Source organism: Thyridium curvatum (assembly GCF_004353045.1).
Source record: "Thyridium curvatum strain D216 chromosome Unknown NODE_29_length_410198_cov_82.451705, whole genome shotgun sequence".
Taxonomy (NCBI): domain Eukaryota; kingdom Fungi; phylum Ascomycota; class Sordariomycetes; order Thyridiales; family Thyridiaceae; genus Thyridium; species Thyridium curvatum.
The window spans coordinates 142,809-166,973 of NW_022156784.1; the positions used below are offsets into that span (position 1 = coordinate 142,809).

General features: G+C 55.8%; 7 protein-coding genes across 7 annotated transcripts; 3 read left to right on the top strand and 4 right to left on the bottom strand.

The window, feature by feature from the left end:
• Positions 1-55: 55 nt before the first annotated feature.
• Positions 56-1,770, bottom strand: E0L32_005516 (uncharacterized protein; the record flags this gene model as incomplete). The annotated part of the gene is made up of 4 exons (XM_031140046.1): positions 56-717; positions 775-1,268; positions 1,344-1,616; positions 1,691-1,770. 4 exons carry the CDS (start codon positions 1,768-1,770, stop codon positions 56-58), a joined length of 1,509 nt encoding a protein of 502 aa, XP_030996031.1.
• An 888-nt stretch (positions 1,771-2,658) lies between these two features.
• E0L32_005517 (uncharacterized protein) lies at positions 2,659-4,144 on the top strand (the record flags this gene model as incomplete). Its single annotated transcript, XM_031140048.1, has 2 exons — positions 2,659-2,759; positions 2,899-4,144. The coding sequence occupies 2 exons, from the start codon at positions 2,659-2,661 to the stop codon at positions 4,142-4,144; spliced, it is 1,347 nt and encodes a 448-aa protein (XP_030996032.1).
• Positions 4,145-4,618: 474 nt separating this feature from the next.
• Positions 4,619-6,599, bottom strand: E0L32_005518 (uncharacterized protein; the record flags this gene model as incomplete). The annotated part of the gene is made up of 5 exons (XM_031140049.1): positions 4,619-4,871; positions 4,957-6,042; positions 6,107-6,233; positions 6,292-6,386; positions 6,514-6,599. The coding sequence occupies 5 exons, from the start codon at positions 6,597-6,599 to the stop codon at positions 4,619-4,621; spliced, it is 1,647 nt and encodes a 548-aa protein (XP_030996033.1).
• A 1,877-nt stretch (positions 6,600-8,476) lies between these two features.
• E0L32_005519 (uncharacterized protein) lies at positions 8,477-11,813 on the bottom strand (the record flags this gene model as incomplete). Its single annotated transcript, XM_031140050.1, has 5 exons — positions 8,477-9,313; positions 9,370-9,769; positions 9,895-10,524; positions 10,582-11,332; positions 11,393-11,813. 5 exons carry the CDS (start codon positions 11,811-11,813, stop codon positions 8,477-8,479), a joined length of 3,039 nt encoding a protein of 1,012 aa, XP_030996034.1.
• Positions 11,814-19,398: 7,585 nt separating this feature from the next.
• On the top strand, positions 19,399-21,140 carry E0L32_005520 (uncharacterized protein; the record flags this gene model as incomplete). Its single annotated transcript, XM_031140051.1, has 5 exons — positions 19,399-19,471; positions 19,583-19,627; positions 19,692-19,972; positions 20,094-20,858; positions 20,919-21,140. 5 exons carry the CDS (start codon positions 19,399-19,401, stop codon positions 21,138-21,140), a joined length of 1,386 nt encoding a protein of 461 aa, XP_030996035.1.
• Positions 21,141-21,558: 418 nt separating this feature from the next.
• On the bottom strand, positions 21,559-22,707 carry E0L32_005521 (uncharacterized protein; the record flags this gene model as incomplete). The annotated part of the gene is made up of 2 exons (XM_031140052.1): positions 21,559-21,882; positions 21,949-22,707. 2 exons carry the CDS (start codon positions 22,705-22,707, stop codon positions 21,559-21,561), a joined length of 1,083 nt encoding a protein of 360 aa, XP_030996036.1.
• A 484-nt stretch (positions 22,708-23,191) lies between these two features.
• E0L32_005522 (uncharacterized protein) lies at positions 23,192-23,995 on the top strand (the record flags this gene model as incomplete). The annotated part of the gene is made up of 2 exons (XM_031140053.1): positions 23,192-23,280; positions 23,347-23,995. The coding sequence occupies 2 exons, from the start codon at positions 23,192-23,194 to the stop codon at positions 23,993-23,995; spliced, it is 738 nt and encodes a 245-aa protein (XP_030996037.1).
• Between the last annotated feature and the right edge of the window lie 170 nt (positions 23,996-24,165).

The following is a 24,165-nucleotide window of genomic DNA, read 5'->3' on the forward strand; positions in this document are numbered from 1 at the left end:
TCTCTATTCCCTGAATGGAAATTCTACCTTGGGTATAATCCTTTTCCCTACCAATCTAAGATGTGAAATACACCACCAGAAATCCCAGCCAGCTGCCCACCACACCAATGGCCGAGTAGGAGCTGGTAAACATGAGCGGCAGAAATTCGTAGCTCTTGCCAAAGATGATTTGGTGCAGCAACGAACAGTAGAGTATCAGAGGAATACTGATCGCGATATACAACGTGCTGAAGCGATCAAAGAGGAAAAAGCGCGGCGCGCTCGATGCCGGCGCCAATCGGTCGAATACCAGCAGGAACAAAACCAGCCAGAATATGGTGTAGACCACCTTGATAGGGTACTCTGCCGGCGTGAAAAGAAGAGGAAACAAGGAAACATGGCCAGACACAGCAAGGGGTCGGAAGGCGCTGAGGTGTCTCCGATCCTTGAGAGCAATGAGGCTGAAGGGAACGATGACGAGCAGAATCGCCTTCTCGTGCACATGCCATCCAAAAAGGAACGATGCATAGCCACACAGGGTAACTGCGCCGATAAAAGTATCCCAGGTAGGTTGGATGAAGAGCTTCACGAGCGGGATGATCTGGAACAGCAGTGTGAGAATGAAACACATTCTTGGACTAATGTCTGGGAGAACAGCAAATGCCGTGTCTCCAACCAGGCCACGCGTGACGCTGTTCAAGGCTTCTGCCTTGACTGGCAATCCAAGCCTTGGGGCGACTGCGAAAGTTAGCGGATTGGTCTGGTATCCCAAATCGAAGAGGTGAAGCGGCTTACCGTAGATGAGCACTCGATCCATGAAGGAGTACATAGCCCAAACATTGGGGGCCCAGTAGGCATGGCATAGGCCTCTCGAAAAGGGAAAAAGCCGGCTTAGAATCTGCGGGATCTGGTTCTTGAGTGCGAATGGTCCAAACGCAACACCAAGGATCGCAGCGATGCCGCTGCCGAGTTTGACGCAATTGAGAAGCTGGATCTTGAAGATCGACTTGGGCGATAGGCAGTAGGCACGGAGCAAAAAGACCACATATGCCGGGGCCAGATATGCGTAGATGTGCTTGAAGCACAGGAGCGCCGCGAAAACGAGTCCGCTCCACAGGAAGCCTGACCTCTTCTTGGCCAAGACCAGCGACGCGAAGAGGATCCCGTACAGGAAGCCATTGTACTGGAAATGGATGTGATCGATGATCAAGAGCCCCGGGGAAAGGAGGATCGAGATGGCAGCTGCTTGCGCCGCCCGTTTCGAGATTCCATGGGCCGAATCAACGAAGCTAGAGAATTGTGTTAGTTAGTTGGTCAGGAAGGACAGCGCCGCTCGCAGGCCAGAGGGCAAGGGCTGTGCGCACGATTGAAGAGCGTAGACTAGGACCAGCTCGGTCACAATGACTGTAGATCTCTGGAAATACACAGTCTGCCAGCTATCGTATTCCAGGTTGAAGACGCGCAGCATAGCCGGGTCGGCGAGCTTTGCGACCTGGGACATGACCCATTCAAAATAGGCAAAGAAGGGAGGGTAGTCGAGGGTCCATTCCGAGGTCTTCTCGTAGTACCATTGCCATATCGGGAGACTGTGCGTGATGGCCAGCCAGTTGCGGTGGACTTCGAAGTCGGTCGACTTGCTGCGAGGCAGTTAGTAACATCACCGCGGGAAGCCCGGGAGCCCGGGAGCCAAGGGCGGTCCGGAGCCACTCACTAAGCCGGGAACAGGAGAATCTTGAAGGCGGCAGCGATTAATGCGCACTGCGCAATTGAGGGGTAGATCTCGGTCGCCATTGACGCATCTCGGTGCGATCACCGCAGGCACCAAAGCAAAAGGAAGGATCGGAGTTGGACGTTGTGCTTGTGGTGGTGGTGGAGGATGTGGATGTTCAAATTCATCTATCTGCCCACCCATGTGATTGCAAAGGCTGCTGGAGCTGGAGGCGTGTCCTGCAAATAAAATCCGGGCTATGATTACTGGGTACCTTACCTTGGAGCGCGAGCTCCCCGCAGCTGAAGACGCACGCTGGAAGAAGCACAAGGGTCCACTTAGGGGACCAGGAGGCATTCCGGGGCGCGTCTCTGCTTCAATTTGCTTCACCATTGTAGCACTGAAGCATGCATGGGGGTTGGAGAGCCCCCTTATTAGGGTGTCTCGAAATAGGTCTAGGTACCTTAGGTACCACCTGCAACAGGGGATAACTAGGCCTATGAAAACACGCGACCACAAAGAGGCGTTCTTGCAATTCGTCAGCCTCGCAAAGTCTCACTTGCAACGGGAGGAACAACGATAAAATCACGACTCGAAATTGACTTTATTTTTTTATGATCAGAGCACCCGATACTCATACCACGAAATAACACCTTTTTTTTTATCTTGTCTTTTTACGCTGCATTGCTCCGGGAATTCGGTGGCTTTTCTATTGCGAAATTCAGCCTATCCGCTTACAGACAGCTTCCGTGGTTGTTCGCTTTGAATGGGTGGCGGCGTTTGTTTGAGCTTGCAAAGTGTCCTTAATTAAAACCATAGGCCTAGCCTCGCTCACGGCCACATATACCACGCGACAGAATACCCGTCTTCTCTCTCCAGCAACACCCTCTTCTCTCCCACCGACTGTTCGAAACTCCCGAGGCGGGCTCTCTACAGCTTCGAACAGCTAAGACACTCACGCCGTCGCCGAAATGCGTCTGCAATCGCCCTCCGTATGGAGCCTCTTGGCAGGCCTCTCCGCGGTCCAGGCGCAGTACCTCGTGAACGAGCTGAGCTTTGGCTTCGGCCCTAGGTAAGTTGAACCCGAGCTTGCAGAAATGCAGTATACATACACCGCTCTCTCTCTCTCTCTGCCTCTCTTTTTAGAGAGCTCCAGTCACACAAAAGCGCTAACGTGTTTCTCTCTCCTCCCGCCCCCCCCGCGCCGACAGGATAGCGCCAGAGGGAACGACACACGTCCCCAACTTCTCCATACAAGGCACGCGGACCCCCGAGATCCTCGCCAACAAGGTCATCCTGACGCCCGTGTCCCCCGGCAACGTGCGCGGCGCCGTGTGGGGCGAGCGCACGCTCGACTACCGCGAATGGGTCGCCGACATTGACTTCCGCGTCAACAGCCCCGACCGCGGCGGCGGCAACCTCAACGTCTGGCTCGCCAAGGACGGGCCCTCGGCCGTCGGCTCCGCCAGCATCTACACCGTCGGCCGCTTCGAGGGGCTGGCGCTCGTCATCGACCAGTCGGGCGACCACGGCGGCATGATCAGGGGCTTCCTCAACGACGGCCACACCGACTACAAGTCCCAGCAGGTCGACGGCCTGTCCTTCGGCCACTGCAACTACGCCTACCGCAACCTCGGCCGGCCCTCGCAGCTCAAGATCACCCAGACCGCCGACAAGTTCTCCGTCTCCGTCGACAGCTACCCCTGCTTCGACAGCGACGCCATCACCCTGCCCACGGGCTACCGCTTCGGCGTCACCGCCGCCTCGGCCGACAACCCGGACTCGGTCGAGGTCTTCAAGCTCGTCGTCATGACCCAGGCCCTCGACGCCCAGCAGGCCGGCAGCGGCCACGGCAGCACCCACAACAACCAGCAGCAGCAGCAGCAGCGCCAGCCCCCAGTCCCGCCCATGCGCTTCAGCCGCAGCGGCCAGTCCGAGCACCAGCCCCACGGCGGCAGCAGCGAGGACGACGAGTCCTACGAGGCCGACCTCCCCGACGAGGAGGCCGGGCACATCACCTCGTCCAAGGCGCAGTTCGCCGACCTGCACAACCGCCTCCAGAGCGTCAACCACCACCTGTCGACCATCTTCCGCTCCGTCGCCCAGCAGGGCCAGATCGACGAGACGCGCCACGAGGAGAACCAGCGCGCGCTCGGCGAGCTCAAGGGCCTGCTGTCCAAGCTCGACCGCATCGGCGACCTCGAGCAGCGCATCGCCGGCCTCGAGCGCGACCTGCGCGCCGTGCGCACCGACGTCGCCAACACGATGCGCAACGCGGAGCACTCGATCAAGAGCCACGTCTCGGACCACCACTCGACGCTCGCCGAGACGGTCCGCGGCGCCGCCCCGGGCCACGGCCGCCTCATCTTTGTCATCCTCGGCAGCCAGGTGCTGCTCGCCGTCGCCTTTGTCGTCTACAAGAGGAGGCGCGCCGCTTCGCCCAAGAAGTACCTGTGAGCTGTGAGCGAGAGGAGGAGGAGGGTGGAGTCCGGGCCCGAATGTCTGTTTGTGTTAGGGGGGGGGCGGGGGTCGAGTGTGTTTTCATACCACCCCTTTTGTTTTGGGCAATAGTGAAGATGTGCATGTATACCAAAAAGAAGGTATTGAATGATTTGGGTTTTGCGGGCGTTTTTGTGTAGACCTTTGTGTTGCGTCTGGATAATGCGATAGCGATGACAATCAATATAACATCCATTTGAAAGCGCCTATGGGCTTGACCATGACATTGCTCTGTGCAGCCCAAGTTTTTAAAAAGCAAGCTTCCCCCAATGCAAATACCTCGCAAGAAAAGAAAAGTACGCTTAGATCCTTCCCACCCCAGAAGGAGACGAAGAGACAACGAGAAGAGAGAGACGCCTTTTTGGGTCCCCCAAAACAAAAACATCATGCTAACCGATTTGCCTCCTCCTCCTCCTCCTCCTCCTCCTGCCTTCACTCCTTGCCATTAATGATCCTCAGCGCCTCCTCTCCCTTTGGCGCACTCGTGAGGTCCTCGTACCCGTCCTTGGTGACCAGGATGCAGTCCTCGATCCGCACGCCGCCGACGGGGTAGTACTTCTCGAGCAGCTCGCGGTTGATGTACTTGGCGTGCGCCGGGTCCGAGAGGAAGAAGCCCTCGATGTACTCGCGGCAGAAGTAACTATTTTTTTTTTTTGCGTTTTCCTCCCGGTCAGAAAAAAAATCCCTTTTTTCAAGCAGTGCAGTTTTTCGTTTCTGCGTTTTGCAGTCGCAGAAAAGGGGGGGTGGAAAGAAGAAGAAGAAAAACTCACATGCCGGGCTCGATGGTGACGACCATGTTCTCCTCGAGCACCTGCCGGCCCCGGTACGGCAGCGGCACCGTCATGGCGTCGCGCACGAGCGACGCGTTGGCCCGCGGCGACATCCACTCCCTCTTGCCCGCGCGGCCCGCCGTGCCGCGCTCCTCGGCGCACAGCAGCAGGCGCTCCCGGCCCGCGACGTCGTGCGTCTCGAGGCCGATGTGGTGGCCCAGCCCGTGCGGGAAGAAGGCGGCGCCCGTGCCCTGCGCCACGATGTCGCGCGCGCTGCCGCCGCGCAGGACGCCCAGGCGCAGGAGCTCGACGACGGCGACAAGCATGGCGTGCAGGTGCAGCGTGTAGTAGGGCACGCCGGGCCGCACGCGCTCGATGCACTCGCGCTGCATGCGCTCGACGACGGCGTAGACGGCCTTGGCCTCGGGGCTGAAGCGGCCCGAGATGGGGAAGGTGCGCGTGATGTCGCTGGCGTACAGGCCCCACTCGGCGCTGGCGTCGAGGCAGACGAGCTGCCGGCCCTCGAGGGGCTGGTCGTTGGCGTCGTAGTGCAGCGTCGCGGCGTTGGGGCCGGAGCCGGCGATGACGGGGTAGGCCTGGCGCTTGGCGCCGTGGGCGAGGCAGTAGCCCGTGAAGATGGCCTCGATCTCGCGCTCGTTCGTCAGGTCCTTGATGCGGCTGAGCACGATCCTGTGCGCGGCGGAGCTGATCTCGTTGGCCTTGCGGATCATCGACACCTCGTAGTCGGTCTTGACGACGCGCGCCAAGTCCATGGCCGGCTGCAGCTTCGAGGTGTCGATGCGTATGGGCCGGCGGAGGTTCTCCAGCTGGGGGATCTGCTTCTCGTGGAGGACGTAGAGCGGCAGCGAGGGGCCGAGGACGAGCTTGAGGAACTTGTCTAGCGACTTGACGTAACAGACATCGTCAATATCGATGGCATCCTTGCACTCGTTTGGCGTGGGGACGGAGCCCAAGTAGAGCACCTGTCTCGGCTCGAGCCACGGGATCCAGAGCACCAGGCGGTCCTTGGCAATGTCATAGGTTACGGCGCAGTCCTCAAAATTGGCACCGCTCAGGTAGTAGAAGCTACAGGCAATGGAAGGGTAAGCGAGAACGCACCGCGGCCGGGGTTGAGAGGGGGACGACCTACTATCGCCGTTGCCGGAAGACAGGAGCTTGGTCCGAATCCTCATAGGTCTGGGTAGGCAGACCGGGCAGGTAGATAAGGCCATTGTCGACACCTAGATGCTTCGCCACCTTGCGCGCATGTAATTTGGCTACGCAGAACTGTCAACTAGTGTGCATTATCGCAACATGAGACATCGGCGGACTCACCAGGGTACTTCTCGTTGGTATCAGAGCAGACCATGGGCAGTTTGGCTGACAGGGAAGCCCCAGCCGTAGGTCTGGTCTTCTTCAACTCGATCGCTCTGCGGGCTTGTCAGTCTTTCCTTGCCCGAGGCCTATCTCCTCGGGGGGCGCAGCCTCGGCTCCAAGACCGACGACCCCGAACTGTGTCGTCAAGATCCCGGTCCCGGGGTCGGCTGGATCACGTACAAAGCGTCGAACTCGTCCACTACTACCAGATCATGGTCTGGTTCCGCCGCCACAGCGCCCGCAGGCTTCCCTTTCAGCGTTGACATGACCTAGAGGAAGTGAAATAAAAGAGGTATTCCGAGCTCGGGTTGTGTCGTCGCGCAAATCGAGGTTCGGGGTTTGCGGAACACAGCCAGCAGCTGACACTGCCAAGAGCGGTGTGTGTGCTAGCGAGGCCTCAACAAACCGCGGGTTGGTGGTGGCTACCTTAGATAAGGGACAACCTATCTCACCAGGGCCAATTCCGGGAAACTGTCGCGACTGTAATTGTGATCTCAAGAAGAAAAGACAGCAGACATTCATGAAAGTATTCCAAGTATGAATGTGAAGGAGGGGAAGTTGAATGCAGAGTACAGGGCCGACGGCGTGATAACCCAATGCGGTGCTTCCGGTGTCGTTATGGGGAAGTTCGATGTACGGAGTAGTGCACAGGCCAACTGCAACTTATCCGCATGCATGCTCGCTCATCAGGGGGCCGCCCGGCTGCATCTTCACATGCATGCGAGTGTTGCTGACTGACTGACTGATGGATGGCCTGAACTGACTAACCACTAAAACAAGGTGGCGCCAGCGGGATGGGCGTGCGCTGGCGAGTAAGAGCACGATCCGTTGTTGGGAAAGCTTAAAACCGGCTTTCCATCGCGAACCACTCAAAGACCTGCCACGGTCCGTATCAAGCACGGCACATTCCTGGGCTGAGCCGCTGATAGGTACTACCGTTGACACTACCTAGGTACTCAATGACGATAGGGAGGCCCTAGCGAGCTTATATTGCCTACCTAGGTACAGCACAGCACAGCTCAGAGCAAGCACGGTAACCTTCGAGAGAGAGTTTCCATGACTGAAGGCTCCCCCAACAGCTTGACTCGCGACCTTGGCTACCTATTACTTGTTGGCACCCAAACCGACACTAGGTACAATAGAGTCTACCAAATCAGTCCCGCATGTTCTGAATTATGTACGATATCCTATGTATTCCATCTAAGCTTGATGTTTCCGGCCAATCTCACGCCTCATGTCCTGTGTCTGTTACATTGGAGATCGGCCATCGAGACCATGCAGAATACACTATCCTACCTGATCTGGGCACAGCCAAGCAAGCAGCCGGCTGTTCTGCCATGTATACACAGGGCCATAGAGGCCAGGTCCGATCTCTCGTGTTTACAAGAGGATCAAAGATGCACCGCGAAAGGACTCCAGCAACGAATAAGCGATTCTATGACACTGGTCCCCCTTGCCATTGGCCAACGTTTAGCTCTCGTTGTGATGCTGGCAGTTGTAACTCAAAAAGACGAAAAGCTAATAAAGATTGGTTTCGTACATAGACCCCATGACGGAAATGGAAACCCATGGTCTAGGATGAAGTTGTTTGGCATAAAGTTATATACATGTGGAAATGGAAAATATCCATCCGAGATGAAGAAGAAAACGCGCGGGTATATAAAAAGGGCTCCTTTCAACAACTAGGAACAACCCCCTTCAGTCCTGAACTAGACTAAGAATGCGGAAAAGTAGCGAGTGTCAAAGGATGAAAATATCCAATGTGAGAGGAACAATTCTCGGGTATCTTTGTCGAAGAATACGCCCGGTTTCGTCCAGGCTTCATCGCCCGTGGGAGGTATCGTCCGGCACGACCTTTGGTCCCAAAACGTCGTCTCTTTTTATATAAGTTTACAAAGAAAAATGCTGTGATTTCTGAGCGGGTTTTTTTTTTTGGTCATATCCATGTGTGAAAAATCGTCGATGCTTGATCTCGTCAAGGCTGCTGTCGCTGGATCGTGCGTTCAATGAGGACCAACCAGTAGCGTCTCCATTCCCAAAATAGTCGTACTAGAATTGATGTAATGGTGGAAAGGTATCTTTTGCGAGGGGAATGCAAGTGACCCCGGCGCCGGTCCAGCCTGACGGACAGTCGGATGAGCATCTATATCTGTCGGTGGTAGTTTTGTGGGAACATTTCAACAAAGTTGGGGTCGAAATTCGGATCGGCCAGCATTTCCTCCAGCTCCCTGTGTTGTCGTTGCTGCGTCATCTGGTGGTGTTGTTGTTCTTGGTGCTGTTGCTGGGTGTGTGTGTTTTGTGTGTGCATGCCGAGCATGCCTGAGGCGTTGTACATATGCGATTGGAGGTCCATGCCCTGCTGGCCTTGCGCTTGCTGCATCAAGTATGGCGGGACCGGCCCAAGGAGTTGGCCCTCAATGTCATCATAGACATTGGGCGGAATGTAGAACTGTATCGCGTCTTGGTGATGGCCAGGCCCGGCTTGGCCTGGGTGCGGCCCGGAAGTGGGCGTTTGCATGTCAGCCATCGGCTGGTTCGGATAGGCGAACGGATCGCCCGAGGGGAACATCATAGTGTCCAACTTGTACAAGGGGTTGGCAGCACCGCCCGGTGTTTGGTGCGCCGGTACGGAAGGGATGGAGCGGTAGCTTGTCGACGGCGTACCGCTCGATTCGGGACTGCCCGTTGCCGATGACAAGTCCATCGATAGCATTTCGGGAAAGTTCGAAATGAATTGCTGTCCGGGCCTAGCATTTTGCGGTCTATGCGCCGTGTCAAATGACATGCGGTGGGACGCATGCCTTCGAGCGTCCTGTGCAGCGCTGCCTTTGTGTGACTGGCTGTCCTCGGATCGTCTGCCCGGAGCTGTCGTGGGAGGCATTGGTATCGGACTAGCTTTCGGTCCCAGGGATCGCTTTTTAGTCGGTATGGGACGTCCTTTGCCCTTCTTCAAATGATCAGGAAGACGCTCAAAGACAACCTATTTACGTCCATTAGCTCAACAAGCTCTGCCACAATGGACGAGGGTCTCCTTACATTCAGCGAAGCTGTGACTCTATCGGCGGCCGAGCTCCTCGACGAGAGACTCGCAATGACGTCCCTCCCGGCGGTGGCTTCGGCGAGGATTTCGGGGGATCCAGCCTTGTCGGGATTCTCTAGAGCGTAGAAGAGCAGGGACAGTATGGCAAAATATTGCGTGTAGAGGATGAACCAATACGGCCCAATTACAACTGCCTTCTTCCTAATCTCCATCCCTATGTGTACGATGTTTCTTGCCACGCTGATACCAGCGGCGGCGCAGGCGTAATACCGTTCATCCACGTTTTTCCCAGCGGATAGGCGAGGAGAGACGTAGTGCAGAAATGGCCGATACAGCATCATTTGCACATGTGCGTAGCCGAACCTCAGAAGGGTGCGGATTCTAGGAAGATTGACCCTGGTTAGCCACATAACGCACTGAGATAGAGCCATTGGAGTGATAGCAGTGTAGCGGAGGTTTGCAATTCTTGTAGACCTCAAGGCCATACCAAAAGGACATAATGGGGGGGATGGATGACATACCGGACAACTTCAATGGGCCCTTCAGCACTTGGGCGCCACTGCTCAGGAAGCTTTTCGAACCATTCATGCAACTCTTGTTCAATCTCCTTGATCTTCGAGTAGTTTATCAAGTACGTCGCGCTTTCTTTTTCACCGCTCATGACACAGTCCTCGATACCCTTGAGCGGATAGATGTGCTTGATTACCTTTGCCAGGATGTCTAGCAGCTTCGCGTGCGCATTGAAAGCCTCAAAGACAGATGGTGATCCCGCTGGGGGGCTCAGGATGCCGTCCTTGGTGATATACTCGTCATCCACCTCGGTCGGAAGCGGCTGGTCTATGTCTTGGTTGCTCAACATCAAGGGGAAGCCAAGCAACGCAGACACATACGTGTCCATCTGTCGAATGACATAGAATACGCGCCTGCGAGACTCATGCTCTATCGGAGTCAGTTGGGCGTGCGGTAAATGACGGTGTAGACCCATACGCATAGCTGCGCGCAATGCTATCCCGAGGAAGGCGTAGCAGCCCGAGAGGTCGGATGTCGCTTGGAGGAAGAGGATCAGGTATAGAAGGGCCTGTAAGGACGCTAGATCTCGACACTCTGTAATATCTTGGAGCAACAGCCTTGAAGTAGAGAAATATTTGAGCCTTCATAATCCAGTTAGCACAATCTATGAATTTTCGCGTGCAAGGTTTGTCATTTACCCTTCTTCCATGGCTGCCTGGTAGTGGTGCGCACTGTCATCCGAGAAGTTGTACACGCAGCCGAGAGCCAGGACCGCATACAACAAACCAAGCGTTCTATTGTCTTCCGTACCAAAAGTTTCGGGAGACTTCTGGTACAGCCTTTCGAAAGTCTCGAAGAAAGTCGGGACGTGAACTATTCGAAGAAGACAAGTAGCGCATTGGAAGGAGTACAAGCAGAGTGTACGAGCATGCTCTTTCGGTGGTAGATCGTAGACGTTTTGGAGAGCCGGGTCCCAGGGCGAGCTGACACTTGACCTGGGCGAATCCAAGTTGAACATGCCTGGCAGTCGTGGGGCGCGAGGGAGGAAAGGTGCCTTGTAGTCCTGTCCCAACAATCCTCCAAAGTGCTCCCGCAAGCGCCTGAGGAAGACAGCCCCAGAAGAGATGCCGTGGAAGTCCCACTCACCACCTTCGGTCAAGTCGAGTTGCCCGATGGTCTCAATCATAGAAAGAATCTGCGAGTCCTGGTTCTCAGGTTGCTGGACTTGTTTGTCTTGTTGCTTCTCCGACTTGGCGGCTTGGTTTCTCGCGCGCTCGCGATTCTGAAACTCTTGTTGGACCGCGGGATCGAGGTTGGGATCGCTCAGGTCTACCTCAGGCATGAATTTGCGCAACAACGTCTCGGCGCGCTGCAGCCGATGCTCCAGTGCCTCAATGTACTGAGGTGCAGGGTTTCTGCGCCGGTTGGACGGCTTGTCGTATGTGCATTCTAGTCAGGTTGGTTAGCGATCAGCCGTACTGATGTTGTGGGCGCTGAGGGTATGCGTACCATAGCTGTAGACGGAGCAGTGTGTGCAGGGTTGCTTCCCATCGCACTTGATCTTCTTGCGCCGGCACTCATCGCAGGCTCTCGTGACTCGGCGACGCTTCTGCACCGGCATCGACGGTGTGTCCTGGGGAGCACTGCTCGACTCGCCGATGCTCTCTTCCTTTACTTGGCTGAGAGCATCGGACGATTTGGTACTGGCATCCGGGGACGAGTGCTCCTGGGCCCGCCAACTCGCCGAAACGAGAGCGGACCCATCTTCAGACAGGGCCGGGGAGACGGCCATGTCGAGCGTATCGGAAGCTGCGGTGATGGTGCTGGCCGTGGAGACGTTGTGTGGCTGTGCAGCGGGACGCGCCGACGGCGGAGGCATGCCCTCGGCGGGGGATTCAACCACCTGGTCCATGGCGGGCACCTGGGTCATGTTCCGTGCCCGTGGTCTGGAATTTGGCCCGTCTCAATGGCAGGGAAGTCATGAGAGCATGTTCAGAAAACCAAGAGTCTTCTGAAGTGATTGGAGCTCACAGCCTCGCGCGGAGGGGAACGGTGGTGAGGGCAGGTATTTCGAAGGGGGAAAAATAAATAGAAAAAAACAGGCCCCCCCAAGCGAAGGCTCCTCGGAGCCGCAACAACGGTTACAGACCGAATGCGACTACCACTTGTAGTGGTGGTGTCGATTCAACCAAGGCTCGCGAGAAGAAGAACCAGGTGATTGAGCCTACCAGCGGTCACTCGGAAGAGCTGGCCAGTCGTCCACGTCGTCAAGAGGGAGGAACAGGAGGCAAGCACGACCTGCGTTCTTGAGACAGAGAGAAAAAAGACAGTTCGGAATCCTGGAGGCTTCGACTCCAGCAGGAGGACAGGGCTTGTCAAGAAAAACAATGGGGGAGCGAAGCTGAGTGGGACTGGACCAAGCAGTTCAGCACGGGTGGTAGGCGGTAGGGACAGACAGGGGAGGCGCTCTCAGAGACCACCTTTGAAGTGTGGATACAGCCGGGCGACCAGGGTGTGCGTGTGCGCGCGACGGGCAGTGCGAGAGACTCTGGTTGATCCCGGGATGGTGAACTCCAAGCCAACGAGATCGTTGACGGTCGTTGGAGCCAAAGAGTAAGAAGTCGTCCGAGCAGGAAAAGGGGTCCAGGGTCAGAGAGGTGGGCGGCAGTCAGAGACGACAAAGGACCGACGACATGCAAAAGTCAGAAGCAACGGGCAGAGATAAAAAGAGGCCGGTGCCAGACAAATAGATGTGAGAGAGAAGAACAACGACAAGGTGCTGCTCTTGGCCCGAACGGAGGGGGGCGTGTATCAACACGAGACCAAAGCTCGAATGCCTCGCCTCCACCAAGAGGATACGGAGGCGACGTCCACACCCACAAGTCCGAGAGACGGGAAAAGTACCGGACCCAAGAAGAACCTCAAGAGGGAGAGCAATGGCCACGAGACAGGCTCATGCTCCGCATGTAGAGATAGATGAACCGGGGAGATGGGAGGAAGAATGAAAGAAAAGGCGTCGGAAAGGAAGAGCCAAGGCGACGACCCGCAGGAAGATAACAAGTAATACAAATAGAGCAGGTATGTATTTACGGAGCGAGGTATGCACAGGCCGGAGACGTTGTAGCTTCAGCTGGATCCCAAAGAGTGGACTGCTGGGGCCGTGGACCTCGTGGGAGAGGCGACCAGGTGCAGGGCAAGTGGGTAAGGCGAAGCGCCAAAGATGCGTTAGCAGACACCTCGGCGGCCTTGATAGAGTAGCTTATTGAGGGCTAAAGGAGGTACAAGGAGAATGTGGGATGGGAGACCAAGCGGTAAGCAGGGTTCATAAAAACGAATGAATGACATAACTCAGCGACGAGCAAAGAAGGGGGCTCAGAGCTCAGAGCGCCAAACGCCGGGAGGCTTGGTACGAGGGTCTTGGAGTCTCAGGTCAGAGAGTAAACGGTATGGGGATGTGGGCAGCGCGTCAAGCAAGGCAACGAGGCCAGCCAGATATCTCAAAAGCAAGGTCTGCATGTGCCAAGTAAGGCATTGTAATTTGTGCGGCATGGAAGCACCAGTGCGTGAATGAATCGGCATCCCGCTTCAAAATCCCAGCCCATCGAATCCCAATGCAAAGACGACCTCAGCGAGAAGAAGAAAAAAGGGCAATCCCAATTAATCCCCCATCCCAGCGAGGGAGGTACCTTAGGTACTCCAGGGTAGGTACTTCCTCCCTCCCTACCTAACCTACCTACCTACATTAGGTAGGTACATCATACCCAACATCCCCTAAGGTGAGGCGCCGGCGGGAGCAGGCTCCGATGACATAGGCGGGCTGCATTTAATCTGGACATGTGGGGGAGATGATGGACGGCCTTTGTCCAGTCCGGAAAGGCTTCCTTGGCTGAGCACAGGGCATCGATGGTACCTCGGGGCGCCACGCCTGGAGAAAGCTGGTCAAGAACGAGGCGCAGCTCAGCACCTAGCCCTTCCTTGCCTTCGAGAACGCGACCAGAGATGCACGGGAAGGCTTCTAGAAGAACCACATTGTGGCGGTGTATGCTTGGTGATCACAGAAACGGCGGGCCGGGTTGCGTGTATCTGGGGATCGCCCTCGGTGCGAGGCGAAGCAGATGCGGGTGTCGATGATGGCTTTCGCGATGCCCGTCTGTCCATGCTTGCTTGGACGACGCCTGGAGATGAAGGCCCCCCTACCACCGAAAGTACCTAGTTACCTAGTAACCAAGGAGTAGGGCCAAGCAACCGCGCGCGCGTGCACACACACACACACACACACACACACACACACACAAGCAAACCTACCAGCTTGCTTGCACACTTGCAACAAATTATCCATTACCCACACCACCATCGATCCCAGCACTTCGCTACGAATTCACATTTTACCAACCTCCGATTTTGTACCTACCTTTACCTGCCTACTTTCATAAAGTACACACACACACACACACACACGCCACGGGTTGTGCTTGTACAGCGCAGAGAGGGAGGGGTGGCTCGAGTGCGAAACCGAGCAAGTGGTCCCGGATACTACTCCATACTCCGTCGGGGCCCAGTCACGTAGGGCGACGGATATGGTAGGCACTTCGTCGTTTACGGCTTTAATACGCACGGTGGGTAAAGTACGTTTTTGTGGAATGAAGTGACTTTTGCTCGCGGGAACAACAGAGCCGTGAAGCTTGTTGGAACCCGCGTCCTCTGCTGTATTATTCGCTCAGCCGACCGACCGCTGTCTCCGCTTGAACCGATCAGGCCGGAGGAGAATCATGGAAAGTCTTGTGTGCTGGACAGAGTGCGAACAGGACACAGAGTTGACGAAGGCTGTCGAGGGATAAGGGAATGGCTAGCACACAAGCAAACGTAAAGACTGGGCCCCTATGCAATCCAGGAAATGAACAGATCCAATTAAGCACTCAGTGTGCAGTAGCGGATTTCAATTGTGTCGCCTGTCCCCAGGTATCAAAGCCCGATGCGGTGTATTTGCCGAACTGGGGTGCAGTTTGGTCAAGGTCAAGGGAGCAAATTTGCCATTATTTGACCAACCATACTCGACACTGTATGGTCATTATGGAAGAGCTGTGTTATCAACAGCTGACTATGAGGTACCTACCTTGCCTCCTAACCAAGCGTGCCAACTGCCTACCTACCTAGGGTAACAAATATCACTCCGGTTCCTGTTTGACATGTTGTTTCCTGGAACACTTTCCACCTTTGGTTAGAACGTTGGTCTGTCGAGCAGCAACAACAGCCTTGCAGTAAAGTAAGTCGAGTGCAGAATGTGCGTATCATCTGGGCATTTCCCAAGTTTGTCCACTGCGCAAACGAGCAAAAGACCCCCTCGAGTCAATAAGAAGACATTCTGTGAGCCTCAACGGTCAAGGCCCGATGTCTAGCCTTGCCACAGCGTTAAGCGTAGCCCGCCATCCCCGCCATCCGGCGAGTCTACTTCGTATGTACCTACTTGGCCTTGCCTGTTCCACCACCTCGGAAGACGACAACTTCTTCGTGAAAGACAGGTGTGTTCCCAACGACTGGTTCGTAACGGCTCAACTACCTACCTAGGTACCTAGAATGAGAATGGTGCCACATTAATGGCATGTTCAAGTGGGGTTTGTTCTCACTAACGCGACCCGCGCGGGTGAGAATTCCTATTTTCCAGCGCGGCGTTGAGATGAATTTCATTTGGTATGTTGGACCTTTCTTTTGCCATGCTCAGTCCCCTTGTGAAGGATTTGTAGTGGTGGGCCCCGGAAAGTCACCGTGCTCAACGCTAGGCTTTAGTGAGGTGGGCATGGGAAGGGAAATAAGAACATCTGTACAAACTAAGGCCACTGATGTCAGTTTGGCGGGGGACCAATCGGCCGAGACTGGATGTACGAAGTAATAAAGAAGTAGGCTGGGCTTTGTTTCTCTTCAAAAGAAGTGGACTGGGTGGTATGTCTTCGGGCCCGAACCGTGCTCGTGATATACTCATGATTTGATCATTGAAAATCTTAGGCGAACGAGGCTCGGACGTCAATGTGACGGCGCTTGCCATCAAACAGAGAAAGGATTGTCTAGGTAGTTGGGGTGATATGCCCCATGTAAGATTTCGATCTCATCAGTGGAGCGTCGACTCAGACATCTATCTACCTAGGTAGGGCGCTCGGTTTCTGTGATGTGACGTCTTGCATTCAACTTCTTTGCTTGCTCAGGATTGCAAAATAGGTACGCGTGACAACAGGACGCCCGGCGTCGCCGTCTTGTCGTCTCCGTCCGTCAGCGCCTCGGACTGGGGCATTGCTGGACCACAGTTTGTCTTAGGACGAATGCTCCAATGAGCAGCCAGTGGTGAGCACCGATAAATGGAGAAGATTCCCAACGAGGACCCGGCCACAGAAGCCACCAGCCATTAGGAGGCAGGCGAGTCTTGGTATCTCTCTAATTGGACGACGTCAAGAGGCTGCCGGCTTGGCATGGGTGATAGCGCCCCCGGAAAATACAAGTAGCAGCTTTTAACCTGGTCCTGGAGATGATGGGTTGCTCCTCGGGACGCGTTGGCAGTAGCGCTGTGCTCGCAGGGCGAGACCTGCAACCGCTGACGCGGTTCTCGTGGCTGGCGTGGCTGGGCGCGGAGTGAGGCATCTCCCTACCCAGCACTCAAGAAGTGATGCCATTTGAAGTTGAGTTGGGTGAGAAGCAGCGAGAAGAGCCCGAACGACGGCGAGCATGCAGAAGTTGCAGATGTGCATTTCGATCCACTTGACCCTTGAGATACTGGTACCGTTTCCCACAAATGGACTCTCCCACTACCGAAAACCCAGCCGGAAAACCTCTTAGCAGGGATGGGACTGTCTGCATGCTACCTCCCTGTAACAGTAGCGGTAGCAAGCAGCAAGCAGGGGGCCATCTCAGCTTCCGGGGTCTCCATCAAGCACGCACCGCTCGTTGCTGTCCGTCCACTAGGAGCAGAAAAACAGTCCCTCATATGGGGACGTCTTGAGATAGGTAGGTATCGAACTACGGAGTAGGTAGGTGGGTAGGTCCTCTATGGAGATACGCCACGGTACGCTACGGTAGGCCTGGTGGAGAACGGGTCAGAAAGGGGGACGAGCTGTAAGGGCTGACAAGGGTTAGCGAGGAGAGTTGGGAGCATGCCGTCCTGACGCCATTGCTGCTTTTGAGGACGGGGAATGGGATGGCGTGAGTGGGCCGTATGCATCGTGCGTTAGGGCGCGCTTGGCATACGACATAATGCCAGGGTTCTTGGCCTCTAGCCTCTTTGGAGGCTGCTAGGTACTTTCGGTATTAGCCTCCCAGCCTGTCGCTCCCCCAATCCAGTCACGAACGACCAGACTTGGTATTTCGTCCGCCACATCGGTTGGCTGACTGAGAAAAGAGCAATAATGGGGATGGCATGGCATGAGATGGGATATTGTCCGTTCTGGAGTAAGGAGCCATGCTAACCTGCGGACTGTTGCACGGCTATCCACACCCTCGCCGCTACGTGGTGGTCGGGAGCATGGACCACACTGACACGCGCTTTGTCGAGCCGGCTCTCAAGCGAACCCGAGCGATCCTTGACAGAAAGGGGAAACAGGAAGCACCGCGGCACACGCTGGTGTCAACCGCCGCTCTGCTGTCGGTTATCGGCCCTGCCATGCACGAATGGGTGGTTGGATCACGGTTTGACCGCGGCCAGTTATGGGCATCTTGGAAACCCCATACTCTTAATGGAACTCTGTTATGAAATGCTGGGACTCTTGCTGCCCTCGCTGCCCTGCTGCCCTGCCTGCGACCTCGGCCTGTGGAGTGAGTGGCAGGCACCGGAAACACGCGAATTGGAAAAAGAATGGAGACGAGACCTTCATCAGGACAGAAGCCCCGAAAATGCCGGTGCAGAGAAAAGAAGAAAGCAATGGCGATTGACTTGACCAAGCGCAATCTCGCGAGCAAGCATACCACGTCCACTCTGCTGTTTCCCAAGTATCCGTACACACCATGGTGGACATACGGAGCAGATATTGCTAGCCGAAAAGCCTGCAGCAAGAGACTTGGTCCTTGCACCGGAGAGTGTGCGCGAAAGTCGCGAATATCCCCGAACGAGGTCTTGGCGAAAGGCAGACCGCAACAATGTAATGTTCCATGATCGGCATTGTCAAGACTCAAGCCCTCCCAAGCCTTGCGACACGAGATCCTCGCAGGGGGATACTGGGATCTCCCAAGACCAAAAGGGGAAGGCAGCCAAGCGAATGGAAGCGGCCCCCGTTGGGTGCCACTAGTACTTGTGCGACCACCCCTCCAAGCACTCGTTCCCTGACTCGGTTCTGGTCTCTGCAATTCGACCAATTTTCTACCGTGGTGGAACCTCAGGGCTGGACGAGATCACCATGCTGCAGTGCGGTCCAAGAATAGATACACCTTGATCAGTAGCTCTGCAGATCTCATTTCCTAGAAGCACATGACAAGCCACTACCTCCCAACTGCCAGTAGCTGAACTGGTTGCATATCTTGCATGTTCACATACTCGAGGAAGGTGGATGACAAAAGACGATAATTCCACAGCGCCATTCGATGCCAGGCCGCCGATTCCACATTCTGCTCAGGCAGCCTTTTCAGGTTGTCGGCTTTGATCAGATAACTGCGAGAGCCCGCCACAAGCAAGCATGGGTATTGGAACCCCATGCGACTGGCCCATCTAGGTTGCTACGTATTCCCATCGCCAGGCGGCGCGGAGAGATTCCGCAAAAGGGTCGGTCTCCTTTGGCGAAGGCAGCTCCTGCTACCATTCCACTGGTCAAAGACAGCCTTTGTATTCACACGAAAGTCGTGGGCATTTTGTATCCGATTGCAGGAGCTGTCTTGATATGGAACGCCCCTCGCTATGGATTGTGCCTGATAGGTAGAAAGCAATAGACTGAGAGGGCTGGGCCTTTTTGACAAGCCAGCGGCTTCGTATTATCAGCGCTCATTCTGGGGGGGCGTATAAGGGATATTGTCTCCTCCAGCTACTGATGTCCGCTCGACCCATCAAGACCAATAGTGCCAGGACCTAGGTACGTAGCTTTGGTCGATGACGTCGGAGACGGGTCGTGATTGACTGCTGTGCTTAGAGTACGGTGTGGTAAGCCTGCCTGTTGGGAAATTGCTACAAGACCAGGAACTTGACGACAAGATTCGATCAATAATCAAATTACTAAGTGCATACTTCCAGAGTGCAAGGCCATAGTGAAGGTATGGTGTTGAATAAAAAGGGGTCAGTGCTCACCCACGAACCCCTGGACTTCCACAGCCAATCACCAACTGCCCCACGCTAGTGGCTGCCTGCTACCCCGCCAAATTGGAACCTCGCCTTGATCCAAGCTCCAGCTCAATCTCCAAGCTCCAAAGACGACGCGTGCTTCATCAGTGCTGGCCAACACGCCGAATCAAGCACTCGCAGCGCTCCCCCAAATCCAGATCTCTCATTTCAAGCATCTCGGGAACAGACGTCGTAATATCGTCTCAGTCGGGCACGGCATTGCTCCGCAAAGATGGCGGACCCGAATACCGCCGTCCAGACCTTTTTCTCCATGATGGAGGATCAAGGTGGGGTGGTTGTCAAAGGTTGGTGCTCGGTGCTCCGTTCTTATCGCGGTTGGCCGTTGTTGCGATATTGGATGCTGGTACGGTCATCCCATATGTGTGTCGTCTCGCTAAATGATGTTTCTTGCTCAGATCCCCCCAAATTTGACCTCGAGGCGTACATCTCGAATTACCAAGGTACGCACACTCCGCAAACCCGAACGTCTTTCGCCCGGCGAATATTGAACTCAACTTGCTCTAGGCCGCACTCGCTTCGACCGCCTCCTTCTGATCGGCAAATGCTCCAAGGTTCTATGTGTCGATGCCCTGAAGGCAGCTGTGAGCGAAGCATTGAGTGGGAAGGACGTCCAACGGTACCGAGAAGCATGGGATTGCATCCGCGTCGCCGGTCCCAACGAACCCGAAGCAGTCTTTGACGAAGCTTGGGTCAAAGGAACCGTGCAGTCCAATGCAGCAGAGACTCACCGACTTGAGGCCGAACTTAGGGGCTATAAAAACAACCTCATCAAGGAAAGCATCCGGGTAAGTACATACTCTCTCGAGCTGGTGACCATCGACGGGTTGTCGTATGCAAGGCGTAGAGCCTTCTACAACCCCGTGGGATCCCATATTGGAGGGCGGCGTTAAATTTGACTCTCTTTAGATGGGTAACGAAGATCTTGGAAGGCATCTTGAAGCCACCGGCGACCTTTCAGGCGCAGTCGAAGCCTACTCTCGAATGCGACCCGACATCAGCACTGCGAAGCATATCATTGACGTAGGCAAGCACCTCGTCGACCTTGCCGTCCAGAGGCGTGAGTGGGGCCACGTAATTGCCAACGCGGCAAAGATTTCGGGGTTCCCGAACCCGGACGACGACAAGGTCGTACAGCCGTACTTGCGGACTATGCAAGGCATTGGGCTTTTGGGCCAGGGAAAGTATCGCGAGGCTGCCTACAGCTTCCTCATGATTGAGGGAGCCGCCACTGCTCAAGCAACCCAAAATGACTTTGTGACTCCCAACGACGTGGCAGTCTACGGAGGTCTACTCGCCCTTGCCACGATGAATCGCAAGGAGCTCAAGATTCGGGTCTTGGAAAAGTCCAACTTCCGCGCTTTCTTGGAGCTGGAGCCTCATATTCGGAGGGCAATCACCCAGTTCGTTAGCGGCAGGTATTCGGCATGTCTGGAGATCCTCGAGTCGTATCGGGCCGACTACCTGCTGGACATCCATCTTCAGAAACACATCCCAACCCTCTATTCGCAGATTCGGAGCAAATGTATCGTGCAGTATCTCGTTCCTTTCTCCTGTGTCACACTTGAGACTATGAACAAGGCTTTTGCTCCTCCTGGTCAGTCTATCGAGCAGGAGCTTGTGGCCATGATCAAGAGTGGAGCACTTCAAGCTCGAATCGACACTATCGACAAGGTCTGTCGCACCCTTTTGTCGTTTATGGATATGATGAATGGTCTTCTAACTTGAGTATAGCTGGTTACAACCCCCAAAGCACAGCCGAAAGCAGCGATGCAAGCCTCTGCTTTGCAGACAGCAAATAATTTCGAAAAGGAAGCACTTGACCGGATCCGAAGAATGAGCATCTTGTCTGCCGACCTCGAGGTCAAGGGCCCTCGAAAGGGTCACTCCGCATGGGAGAGGTCCAGCGGTGCAACAGAGAGCTGGTATGCCCCGGATCAAGCTGAAATGGACTAGCAGCAACAAGCATGTTGGGGCATATCAAGATTTGTGACGTTGAGATGATGGGCATTACAAGTGCATTTGCGACAGCGTTGGCGTTTATTGGACTCGGAATCGGTTATGAGAGAGCATTCATCACGAGACATGGTAATGGAAAAGGACAGGCATCAGCATACATTGTTGTTTCCTCATGTAAATGCCGGAAAGGTACGAGCTGGGCAGCAGTCATCAGCATAGAGGGTAGTCTGAGTGAGCTTGAGCAAGTCAGGGTCAATAAAAATTAGGTGCCATAGAAATACATCAATCACATCACAAACCCAGGTCAAATGAAGCATAATCGGGTATCATTCTCAGCTGCTGTCAGCTTCTGACTCTTAAACTGTCGTAAAATCGGTATCGGTATTCTCAACATCACCTCGTGCGAAGTATGTACTCAGCCCATCAACTGTCTCACATCCTCAGGAGGCCACCTCACCTGGGCAAATGTCAAACAGCGCTTAATACTCTGAAGAAACTTGCGTGTGACCTCGTCGCCCATGACATGGCCCCTCTCGCCGTTGTGCAGCTTCTCGCGCGCGCTTCGCTCGTGGATACCCACCATGGTCACACCGATGGGCCAGGCCGCTTTGCCGATGCTCAGCCGCAAGTATCCGTCATTGGCATCGACATATCGCCGCTCCTGGGCCGCCTTGACAATTTCAACCACGGCTTTCAGGATGCTGTCGTCCAGATCGCCCTTTTCGAATTTGCGGAACAGCTGTTACTATCGCGTTAGTGTCTTGTCTTCTCATCCAAAGGGGCATGACCCGGGACCCAGACGTACCGGTTTCATCGTCTCTTTGCTCTGCACCATGGCGTTGTAGGCCGCCTTGCCGGCCAGCGTGTCCCGGGCCTCCCGCTGCAGCGCCTTCTCCCACTCCCCCAGCACCATGGTGAAGTAGCTCGCCAGCTGCCGGTACAGATACCGCCGCCCCGCCTTGTCCTCCGGGACGGTGTCGGGCACCTTCATGTCCTTCTCCTCCACCAGCCGCAGCGTCGTCGGGATGGGCCCCTGCGTCACCACGCGCGTGAGGCGCCTGTACCTCTTGAGCCGCTGCGCGTCCGCCTCGCCGAACAGCGTGGCCGGGTGGCCCAGCTCGCGCAGCTTGGCCCGCACCTCGTCCGCCGTCCACGCTTCCGCCTCGTCATCCTCGAGGTCGTCCTCGTCGTTGTTCTCCGGGTTCGCCGACACGTCGTCCGCGCTGGGCGGCAGCTCGGGCAGGCCGAGGCGCCGCCGCCGCGCCTTCTCCTCCTCGGCCTCGCGCTCCTCGCGCCGCCGCCTCGTCTCCTCGGCGAGCTTCTTGCGCTTCTCCTCGCGCGCCCGGGCCTCCTCGGCGGCGTCCTCCTCGCGCTTGCGCTTGGCGGCGGCGCGGGCCTGGCGCTCCTCCTCGAGGGCCCTCTGCTCGGCCAGGTAGGCCGCGCGGCGCTTCTCCTCGGCCTCGGAGTTCTTGGTGAACTTTTTGCTGGTCGCGCTGGTGTCTGGCTTCGCGGTCTCGCCCTTCGCCTTGGCGATCTGCGCGGACATCAGAGATGCGAAGTCCATGGTTTGTGGAGAGTAAGGAAAAAGAAAAGAAACCCGGAAAGAATAGAAATCGTGCAATATGAGATCGTTACTTCGATCGAAAGGCTGTGCGAGCCACTTTGTCCCCCGGAAGTATGCAATAAGGCAAATACGCTCGGAGTGGTGGTGGTCAGAGGCAAAGGCCACAATCGCAGCCTTCTGAAATTCCAGAGGTGGTTGATTTCGGTGGGGTTCAGGCGGTCTTTTCAGTAGCCTTGCAGAAGCTCACGGCGCTAAACACCTTCCCAACAACCCCGCCAGCCCTGGTTCGTTGCCAGCCCGTCGGCTTGTAATCTACCTAACTCCCGCGGTCTGACCCGGCTTCCACCACTCTGACGAAGCCTTGTGTTCCTTCATATGACCATGTGATACAGGCCAGGTTAAACGGAACCATCGACATCAACATGGGATTGATTGCCACGACACAGCAATAATATTCAAGAGGCAGGCCTAGTATCAGCGCACAATGGCGTCTCCTGGCCCGAGCGAGATTGACCTGGATGCCACTCCTCCATTCCTGCTGAAGCTCTTCTACAAGACGGGCGCGTTACACAAGTATGTTGTGCAGTCTCTTATTATATCTAACTTGGGGGGGCTCCGCTAACAGCTCGATTGTTCAAGACCCGAAGAGTTCTCCGCCCGGAGCCTGCCGCCTTACGTGCCCATATACACCTACCCAAGCTGCACCCTCTCGGAGCTGTCGCAGCTCATTGCGGGCGCAGACCCGTCGATCCTGCCCAGCCCTGCTATTGGCACGCGGCTCGTGTTCCGACTCATCTATCCGGATGCGGCGCAGGGCGGCCGGCGCTTTGGACGGTTCGCCGTGAAGGAACTGGGCAGCGTGGTCATCGGTGCAGGCAACCCCGGCGGGGAAGACGACCTGAATGGACTGGGGGAAGCAGAGGACGACGATGGACAAAAGACCCTAGACGAGGCTCGCTTCGTCGTGGGCGACTACGTTTCCTGCGCAATACTCCGGCCTCTCGAAACCGGAGCGGTTGCTCCAGCCTCGAACGCCCAGACTAGAGCCGCAGGGTTTGGTGGGTTTGGTGAAGGAAGGATGGGTCCTGCTGGGCCCGGTGCAAGGGGAGATCACGCCTTTGGATATTCTAGAGGCAGAGGTGGGCGAGGCGGTCCTGGAGGTGGCTTTGGCGGTGGCCGCCGTGACGGCATGGGCGGCTTCGTGCCCAAGGGCGAATGGCGTAGAGGCGAGGAGTTGCCGGAACCCCCAGCAGGTAGAGGCCGCGGCAGGGGTCGCGATCGTTGGTAGCCTTGCTGCCCTCGTTGTACAAGATTGTTGTGCAAGATTACTACCAGCGATCATCATTTGCCCAGCTCATCGGGCGCTGTCGATGCCCTGTATATTCCACGGTCCAACAATCACACGACATATTCAGAGATCTCAAAGCATCAGAACGGATTCATATTCGATGTCGCCCG